This window comes from Bos taurus, chromosome 8 (assembly GCF_002263795.3).
Source record: "Bos taurus isolate L1 Dominette 01449 registration number 42190680 breed Hereford chromosome 8, ARS-UCD2.0, whole genome shotgun sequence".
NCBI classification, from domain to species: Eukaryota; Metazoa; Chordata; class Mammalia; order Artiodactyla; family Bovidae; genus Bos; species Bos taurus.
Window position 1 is genome coordinate 81,812,040 of NC_037335.1, and position 24,247 is coordinate 81,836,286.

General features: G+C 40.0%; 1 protein-coding gene across 21 annotated transcripts in view; it reads right to left on the reverse strand.

The window, feature by feature from the left end:
- FANCC (FA complementation group C) overlaps window positions 1–24,247 on the reverse strand; it is a 343,951-nt gene that overhangs the window by 182,111 nt on the left and 137,593 nt on the right. For all 21 annotated transcript variants that reach the window (XM_024995472.2, XM_059888957.1, XM_059888956.1 and 18 more), the window contains one exon: window positions 23,858–23,952. In XM_024995472.2, the coding sequence (XP_024851240.1) occupies window positions 23,858–23,952 (95 nt within the window). The remainder of the gene's footprint in view (window positions 1–23,857; window positions 23,953–24,247) is intronic.

Below are 24,247 nucleotides of genomic sequence, written 5' to 3' on the forward strand. Positions count from 1 at the left end.
AAGGGATATTTAGCAAAGAAATTTATATTGGCCACTCTTTTACTGTATGGCAAACTATAATATGGGATGTCAGGTGTCACTTGAAGGCCACTCTCTCTTTTGGCAAGATCTTGTGGTGACACTCATTATTTTGGTTTAAGCCATTTCAGCCTGCTACTATGGAAATGAGTGTGAGGTGACAAATATATCATGATCTCACCTCAGAAGTGTGCAAAATACTGAAAATGTACAGAGGCTGGGAAGGATGCCTTCTTCCTTCCTCCCTCCCTCCCTCTTTTTCTTTCTTTCTCTTTTAAGGGCTTTACATAGATTATTTCATTTAATTTTCAAAAAAATTAATCAGGTAGAATCTGCTATAATCTCCATTTCTAGGTGAAGTCAGTAAGGCTCAAATAAGTAACCCGAAAAAGACAATAAAAAAGAATTTAGTCTCTTTCCCTCTCAACTCCCTAGATATTATGCTTAGTGGTATGCATAAATATATATGATATACAGTATATTCTAATTTATTTATAAATAAGAATGCTCAAGGTTTCCTAGCTTATTAGAAAAGTAATATAATTTATATTCAACGAGAACTACATGATCTATTATGTTTTAACATTTTTGTCTCTTCCTAGAGGCTCCTCAGGCCTAGTCTTACCACTCATGCTAAAGAAACTGGCTGAAAATCCAGCCACATTTCCTCTGATTCTAAATCTCTAATGTCTGAAATCACAGTCCATACCAACATAAAATCAGAGATCATCGTAGCGACTGGGGTTGCTTCATTTGCCTTAGAGTTCCATTTTCAACTTGTTCTTTCTCACAGAGGCCCCACTCCACTGTGTCCAAATTTATTTTTTCTCCAACAAAGTAGTGGAATTTCTCCTCTAGAAGCTTAGGTTTCCATGAGGCTCCTGAATTCATCAGTATCTGCCCAAGTTAGTGTTTTCCAGGTGCCCCAGAAATGGAGCAGGTTCACAGGCTCCTGCTGTTCCCTTCCAAAACCAGAGTTTTCCTGCCTTTTACCCTATTTCTACACAGGTGACCAAGCATATGGCTGTTAGCATATTTGATGCTACTTTGGGTCCATACAGTTTCTCCTGTCTTTTCACTGACCCTACCCAGAACTGTACTGTGCAGTGAATCTCTACTCTGTTGTCAAGGGCTTTGTACTTAAAGGGTATTGTTTAATAATCATTAGGACAAAGTGGATTCTAGCTCCCAAACAATGATGAAAACCTTTCCTGACACATTGCTGGAGTTCACAAGACCAGTTACCTATTCATAAATCTTTTTTTTTTTTTAATTAATTTTATTTTATTTTTAAACTTTACATAATTGTATTAGTTTTGCCAAATATCAAAATGAATCCACCACAGGTATACATGTGTTCCCCATCCTGAACCCTCCTCCCTCCTCCCTCCCCATACCATCCCTCTGGGTCGTCCCAGTGCACTAGCCCCAAGCATCCAGTATCGTGCATTGAACCTGGACTGGCATCTCGTTTCATACATGATATTTTACATGTTTCAATGCCATTAAATCTTCACTTAGGACTGCAGATCCTATTTTCAAGCACCTGTCCCCATACCTTAAGTTAATTTTAACTTTATGGCCCCTGAGCAATGCAGAGTGGATCTGTGAATGCTTTTGGATCATTATCCACCCAATATAGACTCTATCTGTGAGTAACTTACCCTATAATAAACTGCTCCACTGATTACATGGAGCTGCCTGACTCACTTTTCGATCTTAAGATGCCTTCTTATTTCAATGGGCACTTTCATCCTCTCCATCCTCCAACAGTAAGACTCCTCCTGGGTCACTCAGTATATGGTGCTAGATCCCACAGCTCCCACAGAGGCACTTTTGTTCACAGACAGTTGTCAAATTATAGACGTCATAGGGAGACTAAACTGAGGGAAGTCTTATGTCACCATGATGTTGACGATGGTCTTTTAAAGGACACCCTCTTCAAACACATCTTTCAAAACATAAGTTGCACAGTGAGTGGAAAAAACAACTATGTTTACAATAAAGTATGAATTAAAGCAATTTTTGCTCATCCTGGGATCCAAAATCACTGCAGAAGCTGACTACAGCCATAAAATTAAGAGACGCTTGCTTCTTTGAAGAAAAGCTATGACAAACCTAGACAATGTGTTAAAAAATAGAGACATCACTTTGTCAACAAAGGTCCACATACTCAAAGCCATGGTTTTCCCAGTAGTTAAGTAATATACGTGAGAGCTGAATCATAAAGAAGGCTGAGTGACAAAGAATTGATGCTTTTGAACTGTGATGTTCAATAAGACTATTGACAGTCATTTGGACTACAAGGAGATCAGATCCTCAATCTAAAAGGAAATCAACCCTGAATATACATTGGAAGAACTGATGCTAAAGCTGAAGCTCCAGTACTTTGGCCACCTGATGCAAAGAGCCGACTCAATAGAAAAGACTTGGATGCTGGGAAAGACTGAAGGGTGTAACAGAGAATGAGATGGTTGGATGGCATCACTGACTCAATGGACATGAGTTTGAGCAAACTCCAGGAGATAGTGAAGGACAGGGAAACCTGGTGTGCTGCAGTCCATGGGGTCACAAAGAGTTGGACACGACTAAGGGACTGAACAATAACAATAAAAGCAACTTTTAAGAAACTAAAAGTATTTTGTTGAATTCATTATTTATTCACTGTATATTTTGAACAAATAAGGTTTCATTCTAGTCTTTTACCAGAATTTCCCCTTGCCTCTCCTGTTCTACTAATCACCCCCAGAAAAATGCTATTTTCACTTTTAAAATACCATTCAAATGTGGACAATTATTCTTTCCCTAAATTTTGATATCCTAGCTGCACCAGGCTAGCATTTTCAAATCCAAAACAGAACAAAAACAAATAATAGTAGAAATCACCAATAACACAGACATAATCATGTTCCCCTGGCTGACCAATACCTAGTGCAGTTATGCTGCACCAAACCCACTGTCTATTTCCTCTGAGTCCCCTGCTGCTGCTGCTGCTAAGTCGCTTCAGTCGTGTCCGACTCTGTGCGACCCCATAGATGGCAGCCACCAGGCTCTCCCATCCCTGGGATTCTCCAGGCAAGAACACTGGATCGGGTTGCCATTTCCTTCTCCAATGTATGAAAGTGAAAAGTGAAAGTGAAGTCGCTCAGTTGTGTCCGACTCTTAGCGACCCCATGGATTGCAGCCTACCAGGCTCCTCCGTCCATGGGATTTTCCAGGCAAGAGTACTGGAGTGGGGTGCCATGGCCTTCTCAGTCTGAGTCCCCTACCTCTCTTAAATATTGAGGTATAAAACACCATTGTATCTAAAAACACTGATCTCCTAGCAAAGCAGAATGCTTTCTGTAGAAATGCTCTGATGCTGATGTGTTACACTAAAAGTAACAAAATACAATTTGGGGTTCACTCAAGAATCACTTTTTTCCCCTCTGAGTGCACAACATATGATCCTGTATTTCTGTACACTGTGAAATGACCACTGCATTAAGTCTAGTTACCGTCCATCACCATACCTTTTTTTCCTTGTGAGAACGATTTTCACCATTTACTCTACTAGCAACTTTCAAGAATGCAGTACAGGGTCATAACAAACACCCTCTTCCAAGAACACAGGGGAAGACTACACATGGACATCACCGATGGCCAACACTGAAATCAGGCTGATTATTCTTTGCAGCAAAAGATGGAGAAGCGCTATACAGTCAACAAAAACAAGACCAGGAGCTGACTGTGGCTCAGTTCATGAACTCCTTATTGCCGAATTCAGACTTAAATTGAAGAAAGTGGGGAAAACCACTAGACCATTCAGGTATGACCTAAATCAAATCACTTACGATTATACAGTAGAAGTGAGAAATAGATTTGAGGGACTAGATCTGATGGACAGAGTGCCTGATGAACTATGGATGGAAGCTCGTGACATTGTACAGCAAACTGGGATCAAAACCAACCCAAGAAAAAGAAATGCAAAAAAGCAAAATGGCTGTCTGAGGAGGCCTTATAAATAGCTGTGAAAACAAGAGAAGTGAAAAGCAAAGGAGAAAAGGAAAGATATACTCATTTGAATACAGAGTTCCAAAGAATAACAAGGAGAGATAAGAAACCTTTCCTCAGTGACCAATGCAAAGAAATAGAGGAAAACAAGAGAATTGGAAAGACTAGAGATCTCTTCAAGAAAATTAGATATACTAAGGGAATATTTCATGCAAAGATGGGCTCAATAAAGCACAGAAATGGTATGGACCTAACAGAAGCAGTAGAGATTAAGCAGAGGTGGCAAGAATACACAGAAGAAATGTACAAAAAAAATCATGACCCAGATATTCACGATGGTGTGACCCAGAGCCAGACATCCTAGAATGTGAAGTCAAGTGGGCCTTAGGAAGCATCACTACGAACAAAGCTAGTGGAGGTGATGGAATTCCAGTTGAGCTATTTCAAATTCTAAAATATAATGCTGTGAAAGTGTTTCACTCAATATGGCAGCAAATTTGGAAAACTCAGCAATGGCCACAATGACTGGAAAAGGTCAGTTTTCATTCCAGTCCCAAAGAAGGGCAATGAGGCACATTCCCTCTACTCTCACTATGCTGGGAGTTTTTATCATACATGGATGTTGAATTTGACAAGTGCTTTTTCTGCATCTATTGAAAGGATATATGATTTCAACCCTCAGTTTGTTAACATGGTGTATCATATTGTTAGTCACTCAGTCATGTCTGACTCTTTTCGACTCCATGGACTGTAGCCCACCAGGTTCCTCTGTCCATGGAATTCTCCATGTAAGAATACTGGAGTGGGTAGCCAGTTCCTTCTTTAAGGGATCTTTCTGACTCAGGGATTGAAGCCAGGTCTCCTGCACTACAGGCAAATTCTTTACCATCTGTACCACCAGGGAATCATATTGAATGATTTGCAAATTTGAATGCAGAGTTTGAATGCATTTAAATGCACAGTTCCAAAGAATAGCAAGGAGAGGTAAAAAGACTTTCTCAGTGATCAGTGCAAACAAATAGAGGAAAACAACAAAATGGGAAAGTCTAGAGATCTCTTCAAGAAAATTAGAGATACCAAGGGAACATTTCATGCAAAGATGGGTTCAATAAAGGACAGAAATGGTATGGACCTAACAGAAGCAGAAGAGATTAAGAGGTGGCAAAAATACACAGAAAAACTATACAAAAAAGATCTTCATGACCCATATAATCATGATGGTGTGATCACCAACCTAGAGCCAGACATTCTGGAATGCAAAGTCAAGTGGGCCTTAGGAAGCATCACTATGAACATAGCTAGTAGAGGTGATGGAATTCCAGTTCAGCTATTTCAAATCCTGAAAGATGATGCTGTGAAAGTGCTGCACTCAATATGCCAGCAAATTTGGAAAATTCAGCAGTGGCCACAGGACTGGAAAAGGTCAGTTTTCATTCCAATCCCAAAGAAAGGAAACACCAAAGAATGCTCAAACTACCGCATGATTGCACTCATCTCACACACTAGTAAAGTAAAGCTCAAAATTCTCTAAGCCAGGCTTCAACAGTACATGAACCATGAACTTCCAGATGTTCAAGCTGGATTTAGAAAAGGCAGAGGAACCAGAGATCAAATTTCCAACATCCATTGGATCATAGAAAAAGCAGGAAGTTCCAGAAACATATCTACTTCTGTTTTATTGACTATGCCAAAGCCTTTGATTGTGTGGACAACAACAAACTCTGGAAAATTCTTCAAGAGATGGGAATACCAGACCACCTAACCTGCCTCCTGAGATATCTGTATGCAGGTCAGGAAGCAACAGTTAGAACTAGATATGGAACAACAGACTGGTTCCATATCAGGAAATGAATGCATCATGGCTGTGTATTGTCACCCTGCCTATTTAATTTACATGCAGAGTACATCATGAGAAATGCTGGGCTGGATGAAGCCAAGCTGGAATTAAGGTTGCCGGGAGAAATATCCATAACCTCAGATACGCAGATGACATCACCCTTATGGCAGAAAGTGAAGAACTAAAGAGCCTCTTGATGAACATAAAACTGGAGAGTGAAAAAGTTGGCTTAAAACTCAACATTCAGAAAACTAAGATCATGGCATCTGGTCCCATCATTTCATGGCAAATAGATGGGGAAACAGTGAGAGATTTATTTTTTTGTGCTCCAAAATCACTGCAGATGGTGACTGCAGCCATTAAATGGAAAGAGGCTTGCTCCTTGGAACAAAAGTTATGACCAACCTAGACAGTATATTAAAAAGTAGAGACATTCATTTGCCAACAAAGGTCCGTCTAGTCAAAGCTATGGTTTTTTGTAATAGTCATGTATGGATGTGAGAGTTGCACTATAAAGAAAGCTGAGCATCAAAGAATTGATGCTTTTGAACTGTGGTGTTGGAGAAGACTCTTGAGAGTCTCTTGGACTGTAAGGAGATCCAACCAGTCCATCCTAAAGGAAATCAGTCCTGAGTGTTCATTGGAAGGACTGATGCTGAAGTTGAAACTCCAATACTTGGGCTACCTGATGTGAAGAACTGACTCACTGGAAAAGACCCTGATGCTGGGAAAGATTGAAGGCAGGAGGAGAAGGGGATGACAGAGGATGAGGTGGTTGGATGGCATCACTGACTCAATGGACATGAGTTTGAGTAAACTCTGGGAGTTGGCGATGGACAGGGAGGCCTGGCATCCTGTAGTCCATGGAGTTTCAAAGAGTTGGACACAACTGAGTGACTAAACTGAACTGATTTGCAAATGCTGAAAAATCCCAGAGTAAATACCACGTCATCTTGGTGTATGATCTTTTTAATGTATTCTTGAATTCAGCTTGCTAAAATTATATTGAGGATATTTGCATCTATATTCATCACAGATACTGGACCGTAATTTTTTTGTGATGTCTTTATCTGGTTTTGTTATAAAGGTAATCTTTGTCTCACAATATGAGTTGGGAAGTATTACCTCCTCTTGTATATTTTGGTAATTTGATTTTTTTTTTTTAATGCTTTGTATAATTCAGGTGGCTCAGATGGTAAAGCGTCTGCCTACAATGCGGGAGACTCTGGTTCGATCCCTGGGTCAGGAAGATCTCCTGGAGAAGGAAATGGTAACCCACTCCAGTATTCTTGCCTGGAAAATCCCATGGATGGAGGAGCTTGGTTGGCTACTGTCCATGGGGTCGCAAAGAGTCGGACACAACTGAGCGACTTCACTATCACTATAATTCACCGGTGAAGCCATCTGGTTCTAAACTTTTGATTGTTGGGAGAATTTTAATTACTGAATCAATCCTCTTACTGGTAATTGGAATATTGAGATTTTCCATTTCTTAATGATTAACTGTTGATAAGTGGTATGTTTCTAGGAATTTATCCATTCTTTTAGGTTGTCCATTTTATTGGTATGTTCAGTTGTTCAATGTGGTCTCTTAAGAGCCTATGCATTTTATCGATGTCAGTTGTAACATATTTATAATACTGTATTTTAAGTTGAAAACAACTCAAATTTGAATGCACTAAAGCTCTGCATTTTTACTCTCCCCATAACACATTTTATATCATTTTTTTTGTATTCTTATTTTGTGTATCATTTAACTAATTATTGTAATCATAGCTACTTTGTCTTTTAAGCCTCATATTAGCTTTATAAGTGATTAATCTACTACCTTTACTATACACAGTAAGTCTCTTACATATGAACGTTCAAAATTTAAACTTTCTCACGTCCAGTCAGCTAAGTGAGTTCGTACGTCTGGTGTAGACTGTCACGTGCATGCATCCTCTAGACGTGGTTGTACTTTGGGGACTTTACTGCACAGTACTGTATACAATACAACCATACAGTATCTCTGTTTCAACCCCAGGATGTCTAGAACCAAGTGTAAAAGCAGCAGTGACGTCACTAGTACTGCTAAGAAGTGCCAAGCAATAACAATGGAATCAAAAGTGAAAATAATTGAGAGAGAAGAGTGAGGCAAAAAGATGGTAGATGTCGCCTATACCTATAAAACAAATTGTTCAACCATCAGCATGATTCTAAAGAATAAGGATAATATCATGGAATGTGTGAAGTCTGCTGTGCTAATGATGTCAACAATAATATCAAAGAAGCATAGAAAAGTGTTAGAGGAGATGGAGAAACTTCTCAGTGTGTGGCTGCAGTAGGATCAAGTCCCATTCAGCTTAATGCCAACTGAAGGGAACGCTAAAAGCTTTTACGAAGATCTGAAGAAGGAACATGATGAAGAGTCAGAGGGCATATCTTTTAATGCCAGCCATGGCTGGTTTCATCAGAACAAGGACAGAGCCAACATTCACAACATTAAAGTAAATGACAAGGCAGCAAGTGCAGATTTGGTAGCTGTCCAGGAATTTCATGAACCACCCTGAGAAGTATTGATGAAGGCGCATATTCACCTGAGCGAGTTTTAAACGTGGATGAGACAGGACTGTACTGGAAGAGGATGTCAAACTGAAGTTACCTCAGTAAGCAGGAAAAGCTGATGCTAGGCTATAATGCAGCAAATGACACGCTAACTCTTGCTTGGTGCTATATGAAGCTGAAGCCTCTCTTAGTTTATCCATTGAGAGAGCCCAGGAGCCCTTAAAAACATAGCTAAGGGCTCCCTTCCTGTTGTGTAGAAGATTATAATCCCAAAGCCTTGCTTATGCAGGCCATTTTCCAGGGCTGGTTTTTCCACCACTTTATCCTGGAGGTAGAGAAATACTGCTTGGAGAACTACATCCATTCAACACTGTTTTGCTGCCTGACAATGCTCCATTCATGGAGACCTTCATCCCAATGTCAAAGTATTGCATCTACCACCAAATACTATGGCACTCATTCAACCTATGGACCAGAGAGTTAGAGTGACTTCCAAAAAATATTTATTTATGTCACACTTTTTATCAGGCAGTGACTAATCAGGCACTGACTTTGCCTGGCATGAGGTTACTGCCATCACAATGAATGGGATTTGGAAGAATCTTTGCTTGCAGTTTGTTCATGAGTTTTGTGGATTTGAGAAAATGGATGAAGAGTCCAAAGAGGTCTTCAGCAATTTAGTGACTCTCAGTGAAAAGCTGGGGGTAGATCTGCAAGAGGACAATGTCACTGAACTCCTTGGTGTGCAACACAAAGAGTGAAGAGAGACAAGAGGAAGGAGTAACTGCAGAAGCAAGGAGATTCATGATACAGGAAATAGCAAGCAAATTTTCTTTATCTTAGGAGGCACTGTTAGCTGTTGAGGCACAGGATCCGAACGTAGAACAGTACATGACAACTGCAACAGCCAGTCAGGGCGCAATCCAGTGCTACTGAGTTATCTCTGACTAGAAAAAAAAACGCTAATACCCAGATATCACTGCATCTTTTTTTCAAGAGGGTAGACAGAGGAGGTGGCAAGAATTCACAAAAATCTATACAAAAAAAGATCTTAATGACCTGGATAACCACGATGGTGTGATTGCTCACCTACACCCAGACATCCTGGAGTGTGAGGTCAAGTGGGCCTTAGGAAGCATCACTACAACAAAGTTAGTGGAGGTGATAGAATGCCCTCTGAGTTATTTCAGATCCTAAAAGATGCTGCTGCTGGAGTGCTGTACTCAATATGCCAGCAAATTTGGAAAACCCAGCAGTAGCCACAGGACTGGAAAAGGTCAGTTTTCATTCCAATCCCAAAGAAGGGCAATGCCAAAGAATGTTCCAACTACTGCACAATTGCACTCATTTCACATGCTCGCAAGTTAATGCTCAAAATCCTTCAAACTAGGCCTCAGCATTATATGAACCAAGAAATTCCAGATGTACAGCCTGGATTTAGAAAAGGCAGAGGAACCAGAGATCAAATTACCAACATCTGTTGGATCATAGAGAAAGCAAAGGAATTCCAGAAAAACATCTACTTCTGATTCACTGACTACACTAAAGCCTTTGACTATGTGTATCACAACAAACTGTGATTCACTGAAAGAATAAAGACTCTTCAATGATGGTACTGGGACAATGAGGTATCTATGTGGAAACAAAGTGAAAATAGACTCCTACCTTAAGTCACACAATGAAAGAGTTACAGGTAGATCACAGACATAAATGGGAAACACAAATAAATATTTTTTTAGAAGATAATGTAGGTTTTCATGATTCTGAAGTGGGATAAATTTTCTGAAATAAGATACAAATTTACTCATCACAGAGGAAAAGATTAATAAATCTCACAACAATAAAATTTTAAATGTCATCCTTAAAAAGGTATGACAGGTACTTTAGAGGCCATTCCCTCATAGCTCAGTTGGTAAAGAATCTACCTGCAAAGCATAAGACCCTGGTTCGACTCCTGGGTCAGGAAGATCCACTGGAGAAGGGATAGGCTACCACACCAGGACTCTTAGGCTTCCCTTGTGGCTCAGCTGGTAAAGAATCTGCCTGTAATGTGGGATACCTGGGTTTGATCCCTGGATTGGAAAGATCCCCTGGAGAAGGGAAAGGCTACCCACTTCAGTATTCTGGCCTGGAGAATTCCATGGACTATACAGTCCATGGGGTCACAAAGAGTCAGACACGACTGAATGACTTTCATCATCATCATCAAAGCCTGTGTTGTTACCTGCCGGGACCCGGTGAGGCATTCCACTCGTGACAAAGGTCATGAGGAAGGAGGCTCAGCATACGCAAAGGCGGGATCGAGCCTCAGGAGTCCGCCCGGATATTCTCGAGCATCTACCCCCCAAAAAAACCAGAGTCTGCCTACTTTATTGCTTTGTGCTCTCACCTCTGACTTTACTGGGGGCTGTCCCCTACCACCATCTCTCTCTCTCTGTCAAAGAGTTAACTTACAGCTCCAATTAATAAAGTTCCTGGGCAATTAGGAGTGTTTAAATCCAAACCCCTCAGATGGCTCTCTAACTCACCTGACAAGTTTACCCGGACTCCTACAGCTATGCATACGATTGTTTACAGTCTCCCAGCCTCGAGAGGCACAGGAAGCTTAAGATATTCAAATAGCTTAGAACCTCTCAGAGAGTTAGAAACTGTCAGAATAAACTAGTAAAGGATTTCATTGATGAGTCAATGCTTGTTGCCAAGTTTTCACATCCCCTGAATTGTATCCTTGAGTATGTATTAATTAATAGTTGGTATATAGAAAAAATAAGTAGTGGCCTTGGTGTTAGTAACTTTAGACCCTTAAGGTAATAAATTCTTTCCTTTGTTGTAAACCCATTACACATCCGCCCTATAGGAATGCAATTTTATCTTTGGAAGATGGCGCCAAACCTTAAAATAATTACTCTTAGAGAAAATAAGTCTTTGTTGATAAGTCCTTGTCAAGAGTCATAAAATGTTAGTAGGCCTTCTGGCCAGAAGATGATGTAAATCACCTAAATCATTTGTATACGGTAAATTTGCAGGAAAGAAACCCTGGTTTTTGATAAGGATCAAAAACTGCTGACTTTGCATCCCCTATTATCCTCTATGTGTAACTTAGGGTATAAAAGCCCCTGTTGAAAATAAAGCTACGGGCCTTGCTCACCAATGCTTGGTCTCCCCATGTCATTCTTTCCTTTAACTTCCAGCTGAAGTCTCCATCTGGAGCGTGGATATCCTCTGCGACCACTTATTTGCCTGGGCTTCTAAGACCCACTCGAGAAGGTGTCTAAGGTGGGGCACCTTCCGCTATTCGAGAGGGCGCCTGCGGCCTCCGTGGTCAGAGCTAACCTGGTGTCACGGGTTATATTGATTTTCCGCGTAAACCAAGCTACTCAGCCTCTTTTCTCCACTGAATTTTCCTACTGAGCTATCCTCATTCTATTACTCTTTATATCTCTAATTACCATTTGAATAGGTCGCCGACGCCGTCTCCCCTTCAAATACCCTGGGTCAGCCGGGGCTGGTCCTCGGCAGTTACCTATGCTTCTGATGGACTGGCTACAAACTAAAGGTCCAAATGACTTCCTCCAACTCAGGATGCTAATCCCAAACCCAGATTATTACTTGTACTTCTGAACAACTGGCTAAATCAGAGGTCCCCACACTCCCTTGTTGAGTTCAATTAATTTATTAGAGTGGTTCACAGAACTCAAGAAACCCATTTACACACTAGATGATCAACTTATTATAAAATGACGTTAAAGGACACAAACCAACAGCCAAATAAAGAGATGCACAGGGCAATGTCTCAAACAAAGGAGCTTCTGTCCTTGTAGAACTTGAGGCCTGTCAAGATGGCATGCAGTATCATTCTTGTTCTATATAGAAGCTCTCTGAAAAGGGGCAAAAAGCTGTCCTTCAGGTTTTTAGGGAGGCTTTATTATAAAGCCATGACTGACTAAATCATTGGCCAAAGGCAACTGGTTCAATCTCAAGCCCCCTTCCCTCCCAGGAAGTCAGAGAGTGGGACTGAAAGCTCCAACCTTCTGCTTACAAGGTTGGTTTTCTTGGGAACCAGCTCTCAATACAATATTAACAAAAGCTAACATATGACCCTCTAAACATCACCTTATTAACATAACACAAAACACCTTTTATCACTCTCAACACCTAGGTGATTCCAAGGGTTTTGGGAGCTGTGGTCCAGGAAATGAAGATGAAGACCAAAACATAAATAAAAAATATATATTGATCATCTGAATGACCAAATAGATATTTCTTATAAGTCACAATAGTGCAAACACATACTGCATTATTTTGTTTTTACCAAATTAAAATAGCAGGCCAAACAGCATAATTAAGCGGTAAAAGCTAGAGCAATGTAAATAAAGGTCAGGATAGTAGTTACTGTTAGCCATGCACTAAAGCATACAAATGGGAAAGGGCCCTCGGGGGACAGGTAGCTTCTAGGAGGCAGGCAATATTCTGTTTTATTACCTGACCTGGTGGGAATTGCAAGGATATTTATATGGAACAATTTATTAAGCTTGGCACTTATGGTTCATGCAGTGTTTTGTATATTGGTTAGATTTTGTAATTTTAAAGTTTTTTCATTATTATTCTAAAGAATCACGAAGAGGACAGAAGGAATACAGGAACATCTGATTATTACTTACTACTGCATTTTGAAATGGTATAAAGATTGAATAAAAGCATTTTAACTGATCTCCACTTCTGTTATTCTGCCATTTCCATCTCATCAGATTAAAAATAATAGTGGTATAATCTTATTCAAAGAAGACAGGTATTTTCTATATTTGGCAGGCCTAGATTTGGATTATAAACTCTGAGAAAAGACTATTTTCACATCTATGATGGTATCGTTGGGCTCTTTACTGCCTGGAAAACAGTAAGTTCTCAAAAAGTATCAGTTCAGTGGATTCACTGGTAAAACTAAGTTTTTCAAAAACCAAGCATTCCAAAGAGATGTGAAAAAAGTCCTATGACTTCAATCAGTCTCTAAACTGTAAGAATAGCTATTGAGGTGGTATTATTTGATGGTACATTTGTGGTTACTAGTAAAACTCCAGAGAAATTAATGTATTTCCAAAACAATATGTTAACAAAGATCAACATTATAGTAAGCATCAGGCAGAATTTCTAGGACAAGTATGGAATTTGCCTCTGCACCATCTTCCATTGGATGCTATCTGTGCCATCATTGGAGGGCTGGCAAGATGGAGTAGAAGGATGTGAGCTCACTGCTTCTTAAAAAAACCCCAAAATCACCAACGACTGCTTAAAAACTATTGCCAAAACAAACAACAATGCTGAAACCTAACAAAAAAGAGACCCTACATTCAAAGACAAAGAGGAAGCTACAACAAGATGGTAGGAAGGGCACAATCAAGATAAAATCAAGTCCTATACCTGCCGGGTGGGCAACCCACAAATTGGGAAATAATTATACCACAGAAATTCTCCTATAGGAGTGACCCACATCAGGTTTCCCAGCCTGAGGGTCTAGCAATAGGAAGGGAAGCCCCCAGAGAATCTGGCTTTGAAGGCCAGTGGGGTTTGATCAGAGGAATTCCACAAGACTGGGGGCAACTGAAACTCCATGGTTGGTGGGGGGGGTGCACACAAGATCCCATACATACCAGGACCCAAGGACAAAAGTCGTGACCTCATAGGACACTGGGCCAGACCTACCTGTGAGTATCTGACAGTCTCCTGCAGAGGTGCAGGGACAAGACTAGCAGTGGCAGTTCTGGCAAAGCATTCATTGGCACAAGCGCTCCTGGAGGTCACCATTTTCTCCTTAAGACCTAGCCCAACCTATCAGGCTGCAGACTCCAGTGCTGGGACACCTCAGGCCAAACAACAAACAGAAGAGGAAGACAGCTCCAACTGTTGGCAGTTAGCCTGCTTAAAGTCTTCTTAAGCATAGCCCTGTCCACCCAAGAGACAAGACCCATATCCATCCACCAGTGAGCAGGATCCAGACCTACCCACCATCACAAGCCTCTCAGACAGCCAGTAGAAGCAAGAAGAACTATAGCCCTGCGGAACAGAAAATACAATCACAGAAAGTCGGACCAAAATGAGAAAACAGAGGAATATGTCCCAGATGAAGGAAAAAGATAAAACCCCTGAAGAACAACCAAGTGAAGCGGAGACAGGCAACCTATCTGAGTAATGAGTAATGAGAGTGAAAATGATCTAAGATCTCAGAAAAAGAATGGAGGCACAGTTTGAGAATATGCAAGAAATGTTTGATGAAGATGTAGAAAAACTTAAAAAACAGAGATGAACACTACAATAATTGAAATGAAAAATAAACTAGAACAAACAATAACAGACTAACTTAGGCAGACGAATGGATAAGTGAGCTGGAAGACAGGAAGGTGAAAATCACTGCCATTAAACAGAACAAAGGAAAAAAAGAATTAAAAGAAATGAAGACAGCCTAAAAACACCTCTGGGACAATATTAAATGCAATAACATTTGCATTATAGGGGTTCAAGAAGAAGAGAGAGAGAAAAGACCTGAGAAAATATTTGAAGAGATAATAGCAGAAAACTTCTCTTTCATGGGAAAGGAAATAGTCACTGAAGTCCAGGAAGTGCAGAGTTCTAGGCAGAATAAACCCAAGGAGCAAAATGCTGAGACACATACTAAACACACTGACAAAAATTAAAAAGAGAAAACACTAAAAGCAACAAATAACATACAAGGGAATACTATAAGGTTATCAACTGATACCTTAGCAGAAACTGTAGACAGAAGGGACTGCCAGAGGAGCCGGCCAGGCTCCTCTGTCAATGGGATTTTTTTGCAGGCAAGAATACTGGAGTGGGTTGCCATTGCCTTCTCCAGGGGACCTTCACGACCCAGGAATAGAACTTATGTCTCCTGCATTGTATGTGGATTATTTACCATTGAGCCACCAGGGAAGTTCAGGAGTGACACAATATATTTAAGAGGGAAGGGAAGAATATGCTATCCAGCAAAGTTCTCATTCTGATTCAACAGAGAAATCAAAAGCTTTACAGACAAGCAATAACTAAGAGAATTCAGCACCATCAGACCAACTTTGTAATAAATGCTATAAGGAACTTCTTTAAGTAGAAAAGGCCACAACTAGGAAGAAGAAAATTATGAACAGAAAAGCTCACCAGTAAGGCAAACATAAATGTAGTAAATCATCTGCACACCAATATATCAAAATCAGCAACTGTGAGAAGAGAGCACAAATGCAGGATATTGGGAATGCATTTGAAATTAGAAGACTAGAAATTTGAAACAATCTTGTTTATATATAAACTGCTGTATCAAAACCTCATGGTAACTGCAAACTGAGAATCTACAATAGATACACACACAAAAAAAAAGAAAAAAGAATTTAAACACAATGCTAAAGTTAGTCATCAGATCACAAGAGAAGAGAACAAAAGAGGAAGGGAGAAAAAAGACCTACAAAAACAAATCCAAAACAACTAAGAAAATGGCAATAGGAACATGTGCTGTGCTGTACTCAGTGTGCTTAGCTGCTCAGTGGTGTCCAACTCTTTGCAACCCGTAACTGTAGCCAGGCTCCCCTGTCCATGGGGATTCTCCAGGCAAGAATACTGGAGTTGGTTGCCATGCCTTTCTCCAGGGGATCCTCAACTCAGGGATCGAACCCAGGTCTCCCACATCGCAGGTGGATTCTTTACCATCTGAGCCCACCACGGAAGTCCAAGAATACTGAAGTGGATAGCCTATCCCTTCTCCAAGGGATCTTTCCAACCCAGGAAAGGAACCGGGGCCTCCTGCATTGCAGATAGATTCTTTATCAGATGAGCTACCAGGGAAGCCCCAATAGGAACATCAGATCAGATCAGATTAGTCGCTCAGTCGTGTCCGACTCCTTGTGACCCCATGAATCACAGCATGCCAGGCCTCCCTGTCCATCACCAACTCCCGGAGTTCACTCAGACTCACATCCATCGAGTCAGTGATGCCATCCAGCCATTTCATCCTCTGGCGTCCCCTTCTCCTCCTGCCCCCAATCCCTCCCAGCATCAGGGTCTTTTCCAGTGAGTCAACTCTTCGCATGAGGTGGCCAAACTACTGGAGTTTCAGCTTTAGCACCATTCCTTCCAAAGAAATCTCAGGGCTGATCTCCTTCAGAATGGACTGGTTGGATCTCCTTGCAGTCCAAGGGACTCTCAAGAGTCTTCTCCAACACCACAGTTCAAAAGCATCAATTCTTCGGTGCTCAGCCTTCTTCACAGTCCAACTCTCACATCCATACATGACCACAGGAAAAACCATAGCCTTGACTAGATGAACCTTTGTTGGCAAAGTAATGTCTCTGCTTTTGAATATGCTATCAATAATTACCTTAAACATAAATGGATTGCTTCCCTGGTAGCTCAGCTGGTAAAGAATCCACCTATAATCCAAGAGACCTGGTTTTGATCCCTGGGTTGGGAAGATCCCCTGGAGAAGGGAAAGGCTACCCAATCCAGTATTTTGGCCTGGAGAATTCCATGGACTGTATAGTCCATGGGGCCACAGAGAGTCGGACATGACTGAGCGACTTTCACTTTTCACTAAACGGATTAAATGCTCCAACCAACAGACATAGACTGGCTGAATAGATACAAAAACAAGACCTGTATATGTGTTGTCTATAAGAGACCGGCTTCAGATCAAAAAACCCACACCGACTGAAAGTAAAGGAATGGAAAAAGATTTTCCATGCAAATGGAAATCAAAAGGAAGCATTACTGATAAGATAGACTTTAAAATAAAGATTGTTACAGGAGACAAAGAAGGACACTACATAATGGTCAAAGAATCAATCCAAAAAAAAGATACAACAATTATAAAAATATATACATACTCAACACAGGAACACTCCAATATATTAAGGCAAATACTAACAGCCATAAAGAAACTGAAAGTTGCTCAGCTGTGTCCAACTCTTTATGACCTATTCAGTTATTGGGCTTCCCTGGTGGCTCAGATGGTAAAAGCGTCTGTCTGCAATGCAGGAGACCTGGGTTCGATCCCTGAGTTGGGAAGATCCCCTGGAGAAGGAAATAGCAGCCCACTCCAGTATTCTTGTCCGGAAAATCCCATGGATGGCAGAGCCTGGTGGGCTACCATCCATGGGGTCGAAAAGACTGGGACACAACTGAGCGACTTCATTTCACTTCACTTCAGCTATTGAGCAGTTTCAAGTGTAACAGGTATAATGAGAAAAATGAGTTTTTAACTATTAATTAAATTTAAATTTGAAAACAGTTGACTCAGTTTTAAGTTTCTCTGAAACAATTTGGATATGTGAACCTACTTTTTCAATGCTGTATTTTATAAAATAGATCAAGAATATCAAATGAAAACTTAGCCTCTGAACTAAGATGCAACATATACACTGAATTAAGTGTAACATATACACTGGATCTCCAAGATTCAATATAAAAAAATATTATAAAAGAATCACATTAATAATTTTATATAGATTACGTATTTAAATAATAGTATTTTAGATATATGGGGCTAAATAAAATAATTATTAAAATTAGTCTCAACTTTTTCGTTTTACATTTCTTAAAGCAGCTAATAAAAAATTGAAAACAGCTATTAGAATGTACTTTGTTTCTGTTGGACAGTGCCATACTAGTATTAGATATAAATGACCACTCATTCCTTCTTGAAATGCTGCTGTTTTCCCCTTTTACTTCTTGGACTCCCCCTTTCTAGTGTGCAGTGTAACTTTCTTCCACTCACTCCTTAAATGCCAGAGTCTCCCAAGGTTGTCCCTAGGCCCGTTCCCCTCCTCACACTAGATACTCTTCCTGGGTAATCTCACCCCTATCCAGGGCTTTCACTGTTCCCAAATCCTGAGGACTGTCAACCCCTATGTGCAAATCAGCCACTCTCCTGAAAACACTAGGTTCAACTCCACCTACGCCTAAGTATAGCTGCACCTAATCTGTCATTATATCTTTACATATTTACCTTATTAATATCATAAATCTTGCCCCTCCTCTCCATTTCATTCAGGTTTTCACAATTTCTCACTTTTACCACTACAATAGCTTTGAAAGTGCTATCCCTGACGCCTTCCAAATCAACTTCCTTTTGCTATTTAGTTTCTAAAACTCACACCTGGCCATATGGTTTTTCTATTGAAAATACTCTGGCGGTTTTCCCACTGCTTTCAAGGCAAAATAAAAACTTCTTATAATCATACATAAGGCTTTATGCTTCATTATCAACCTTATAAAATCCCAAACTCAGGCATATCTAAGCACCTGAAGCTCCCTGAATACATCATGTGTTGTGATCAATTGTGCCCGACTCTATGTCCCCATGGACTGTAACCTGCCAGGTTCCTCTGCTGTGGAATTTTTCAGGCAAAAATACTGGAGTGGGGTTCCATTTCACACTCCAGGAGATCTTCCCAAACCAGGGATCGGTCCCGAGTCTCTTGTGTCTCTTGCACTGGCAGGCAGACTCTATCACTAGCAGCACCTCTCCTAGTCATCCTTCAAAACTCAGCTGATGTGTAATGCCCCCAGGAAAGGTCTCCAAATGCCCAAGTTTGAACAAGTGTCCATCCGCTGTGTCACCATCACCCCTATACACAGCTCTACCAATAACCCATTGGCACTGCCCTAGAATGACCTGGTAGAGTCTGTAAATTCTCTGAAGGTAGGAATTAAGTGGGGCTTCCTTGGTGGCTCAGGCGGTAAGGAATCCGTCTGCAAAGCAGAAGGCCCAGTTTCGATCCTAAGGTTGAAAAGATTCCCTGGAGAAGGGAATGGCTACTTATTCTAGTATTTTGCCTGGAGAATTCCATGGACAGAGAAGTCTGGTGGGCTACAGTCCACAGGGTCACAAAGAGCCAGATAATCGGACACAACTGAGAGACTAACACACACAGGAATTAAGTGTTTTAAATTTACCTGCCACAAAAAAAGAAAACTACAGGCCAATATCACTGATGAACATAGATGCAAAAATCCTGAACAAAATTCTAGCAATCAGAATCCAACAACACATTAAAAAGATCATACACCATGATCAAGTGGGCTTTATCCCAGGGATGCAAGGATTCTTCAATATCCGCAAATCAATCAATGTAATACACCACATTAACAAATTGAAAAATAAAAACCATATGATTATCTCAATAGATGCAGAGAAAGCCTTTGACAAAATTCAACACCCATTTATGATAAAAACTCTCCAGAAAGCAGGAATAGAAGGAACATACCTCAACATAATAAAAGCTATATATGACAAACCCACAGCAAACATTATCCTCAATGGTGAAAAATTGAAAGCATTTCCTCTAAAGTCAGGAACAAGACAAGGGTGCCCACTTTCACCACTACTATTCAACATGGTTTTGGAAGTTTTGGCCACAGCAATCACAGCAGAAAAAGAAATAAAAGGAATCCAAATTGGAAAAGAAGAAGTAAAACTCTCACTATTTGCAGATGACATGATCCTCTACATAGAAAACCCTAAAGATTCCACCAGAAAATTACTAGAACTAATCAATGACTATAGTAAAGTTGCAGGATATAAAATCAACACACAGAAATCCCTTGCATTCCTATACAGTAATAATGAGAAAACAGAAAGAGAAATTAAGGAAACAATTCCATTCACCATTGCAACGGAAAGAATAAAATACTTAGGAATATATCTACCTAAAGAAACTAAAGACCTATATATATAAAACTATAAAACACTGGTGAAAGAAATCAAAGAGGACACTAATAGATGGAGAAATATACCATGTTCATGGATTGGAAGAATCAATATAGTGAAAATGAGTATACTACCCAAAGCAATTTATAGATTCAACGCAATCCCTATCAAGCTACCAACAGTATTCTTCACAGAGCTACAACAAATAATTTCACAATTTGTATGGAAAAACAAAAAACCTCGAATAGCCAAAGCGATCTTGAGAAAGAAGAATGGAACTGGAGGAATCAACCTACCTGACTTCAGGCTCTACTACAAAGCCACAGTTATCAAGACAGTATGGTACTGGCACAAAGACAGAAATATAGATCAATGGAATAAAATAGAAAGCCCAGAGATAAATCCATGCACATATGGACACCTTATCTTTGACAAAGGAGGCAAGAATATACAATGGATTAAAGACAATCTCTTTAACAAGTGGTGCTGGGAAATCTGGTCAACCACTTGTAAAAGAATGAAACTAGAACACTTTCTAACACCATACACAAAAATCAACTCAAAATGGATTAAAGATCTAAACGTAAGACCAGAAACTATAAAACTCCTAGAGGAGAACATAGGCAAAAAACTCTCTGACATACATCACAGCAGGATCCTCTATGACCCACCTCCCAGAATATTCGAAATAAAAGCAAAAATAAACAAATGGGACCTGATTAACCTTAAAAGCTTCTGCACATCAAAGGAAACTATTAGCAAGGTGAAAAGACAGCCTTCAGAATGGGAGAAAATAATAGCAAATGAAGCAACTGACAAACACTTAATCTCAAAAATATACAAGCAACTCCTCCAGCTCAACTCCAGAAAAATAAATGACCCAATCAAAAAATGGGCCAAAGAACTAAATAGACATTTCTCCAAAGAAGACATACAGATGGCTAACAAACACATGAAAAGATGTTCAACATCACTCATTATCAGAGAAATGCAAATCAAAACCACTATGAGGTACCATTTCACACCAGTCAGAATGGCTGTGATCCAAAAGTCTACAAATAATAAATGCTGGAGAGGGTGTGGAGAAAAGGGAACCCTCTTACACTGTTGGTGGGAATGCAAACGAGTACAGCCACTATGGAGAACAGTGTGGAGATTCCTTAAAAAACTGGAAATAGAACTGCCTTATGATCCAGCAATCCCACTGCTGGGCATACACACTGAGGAAACCAGAAGGGAAAGAGACACGTGTACCCCAATGTTCATCGCAGCACTGTTTATAATAGCCAGGACATGGAAGCAATCTAGATGTCCATCAGCAGATGAATGGATAAGAAAGCTATGGTACATATACACAATGGAGTATTATTCAGCCATTAAAAAGAATACATTTGAATCAGTTCTAATGAGGTGGATGAAACTGGAGCCTATTATACAGAGTGAAGTAAGCCAGAAGGAAAAACATAAATACAGTATACTAACGCATATATATGGAATTTAGAAAGATGGTAACAATAACCCGATGTATGAGACAACAAAAGAGACACTGATGTATAGAACAGTCTTATGGACTCTGTGGGAGAGGGAGAGGGTGGGAAGATTTGGGAGAATGATATTGAAACATGTAAAATATCATGTAAGAAACGAGTTGCCAGTCCAGGTTCGATACTGGATGCTTGGGGCTAGTGCACTGGGACGACCCAGAGGGATGGTATGGGGAGGGAGGAGGGAGGAGGGTTCAGGATGGGGAACACATGTATACCTGTGGCAGATTCATTTTGATATTTGGCAAAACTAATACAATTATGTAAAGTTTAAAAATAAAATAAAATAAAAAATAAAATAAATTTACCTGCCTGGGCTATTCTTAATGAGTATGTATTTATTAAATGGACATAAAATTAAATAAGGGAAACCTACAGAATAAACTGCAAGGCTAAAAATTTAAAACTAGGCTAATATAATCACTAGTTAAATGAAGAAAGTTAACCTGATCACTGCAGATGGTAATTGCAGCCATGAAATTAAAAGACACTTACTCCTTGGAAGGAAAGTTATGACCAACCTAGATAGCATATTAAAAAGCAGAGACATTACTTTGCCAACAAAGGTCCATCTAGTCAAGGCTATGGTTTTTCCAGTGGTCATGTACGGATGTGAAAGTTGGACTATAAAGAAAGCTGAGTGCAGAAGAATTGATGCTTTTGAACTGTGGTATTGGAGAAGACTCTTGAGAGTCCCTTGGACTGTGAGGAGATCCAACCAGTCCATCCTAAAGGAGATCAGTCCTGGGTGTTCATTGGAAGGACTGATGTTGAAGCTGAAACTCCAATACTTTGGCCACCTGATGCTAAGAGCTGACTCACTGAAAAAGACCCTGATGCTGGGAAAGATTGAGGGCAGGAGGAGAAGGAGATGAAGGGGCAGGATGAGATGGCTGGATGGCATCACTGACTCAATGGACATGGGTTTGGGTAGACTCTGGGAGTTGGTGATGGACAGGGAGGCCTGATGTGCTGCAGTTCATGGGGTCGCAAAGAGTCGGATGACTGAGTGACTGAACTGAACTGAACCTGATCACTCTAAAAATACTTTATTAGATGGCCTATTCCAGGACTGAATGAGCTAGCCAATAAAAATATATGTCCTAAATAATCATTAAGAGAGCAAACATTCAACAAAAGCAATGATTAAGAAATTTAAAAACTAAATATGTTATTCTACTTCTATAGCCTGTTTTTCGGATCTTTTCTTCCCTAATTCTATTTATCAGTTCCTTTCTTTAGCTCTTAACATTAACTTTCTTTCCAATTAAAAGGTGCATTTTTTTCCCTTCCTTCACTCAATCCTTTTCACTTCTTACCGTCCTTCCAATTCTCCTTTTAATCTAACAAAAAATACACTGTCTTTGTTATCTCTGCCAGCCACTTTGTATAAAACAAAGGAATGGTAAAAAGCAGTGAATGGAATGATATCACCAGTCAGACAAAACCATGTGCGTTAATTTGGGTGGGTGATTTCATAATACTAAGCAGCTAATCTGGACCATATGCATAGTAAGTGGAGTTTGACATTCATGTAAGTCCTTGGGGTTACTGCAGCAGGACAGCAAGAGTTAAGAAAGAACAGCCAAGTTACTGGTGGTGAGGGCAGCTAAGCACAGCTTTACAAAATTCTCCTCTTTGTGCCCATCATTCAAAAGAAAGCAGAAACAGACAGCGGGAATTCAGGAAGCTGTCAGCTACCTGAACTAGCATGGTTGGGTAACTGATTTGACGGTGTTTGCAGCAACAGCCAATCAGTACCAGATGCTAGTCTGAGCACACTGACCAGAGTACCAACTTCAGGACACAAAATAAAGTGCTCCCAGGGCACTTACAAAATTCAGTTTTAGTACGGAATGCATTCTGAGAGAGGCATAGAAGTATCTGAAGAGGAATTATATAAGTATTTAATGTAGGTTGGTAGGAAGAAACAGTTGCTATCATAGAAGGAAAGAGAGTACATTCTTTCAATTACCTAAGAGCAACTTTCTAAAACTGCTCAAAATTAGCTTTTGTAGGCATAGGGAGGTTCACCCTGAGGATCTATCTCATACGGAAGTCACAATCAAACAAAAATGAAATCTCTTGAAAAACTTTATAACCAGCAAGATAATGTAACAGTGAAGGATGTGTTTGAAAGTTTCTAGACTATCAAAGCAGCATTTTTAAATAATCAGTTGAATTTAAAGCAGTACAGGGCTTTTGTACACTTACCCGTGTCCAGGAATTAAGTTTTGATTCTCTAGAATTCTGTGGATCTTTCTTAATCAGACAACACAAGCACCATATTAGGATTTTGGGGCTTTCATCTGCAGAAATGAAGGTTAAAATAAGTAGGCTTGATAAAACAGAAAGAAAAGATAATCAGTATAAAATCTGTAAACATTATATTTAAAGGAAACACATTTATTATAAATGTTTTAGAAAAATCACAAACTACGAAGGTTCACTGAACAAGCATCCGGGATCATGTGTGAAACTTAATTTTGTGGGTTTTTTTTTCCTTCTTGGGTTCAAGGATTACTTATGCTTAGCCTTTGTGTGGTCAATTCCTTTTCTGTCACAGAAGCAATTTTTAAAGCCAAAAGAGAAAGATGGAAGGAA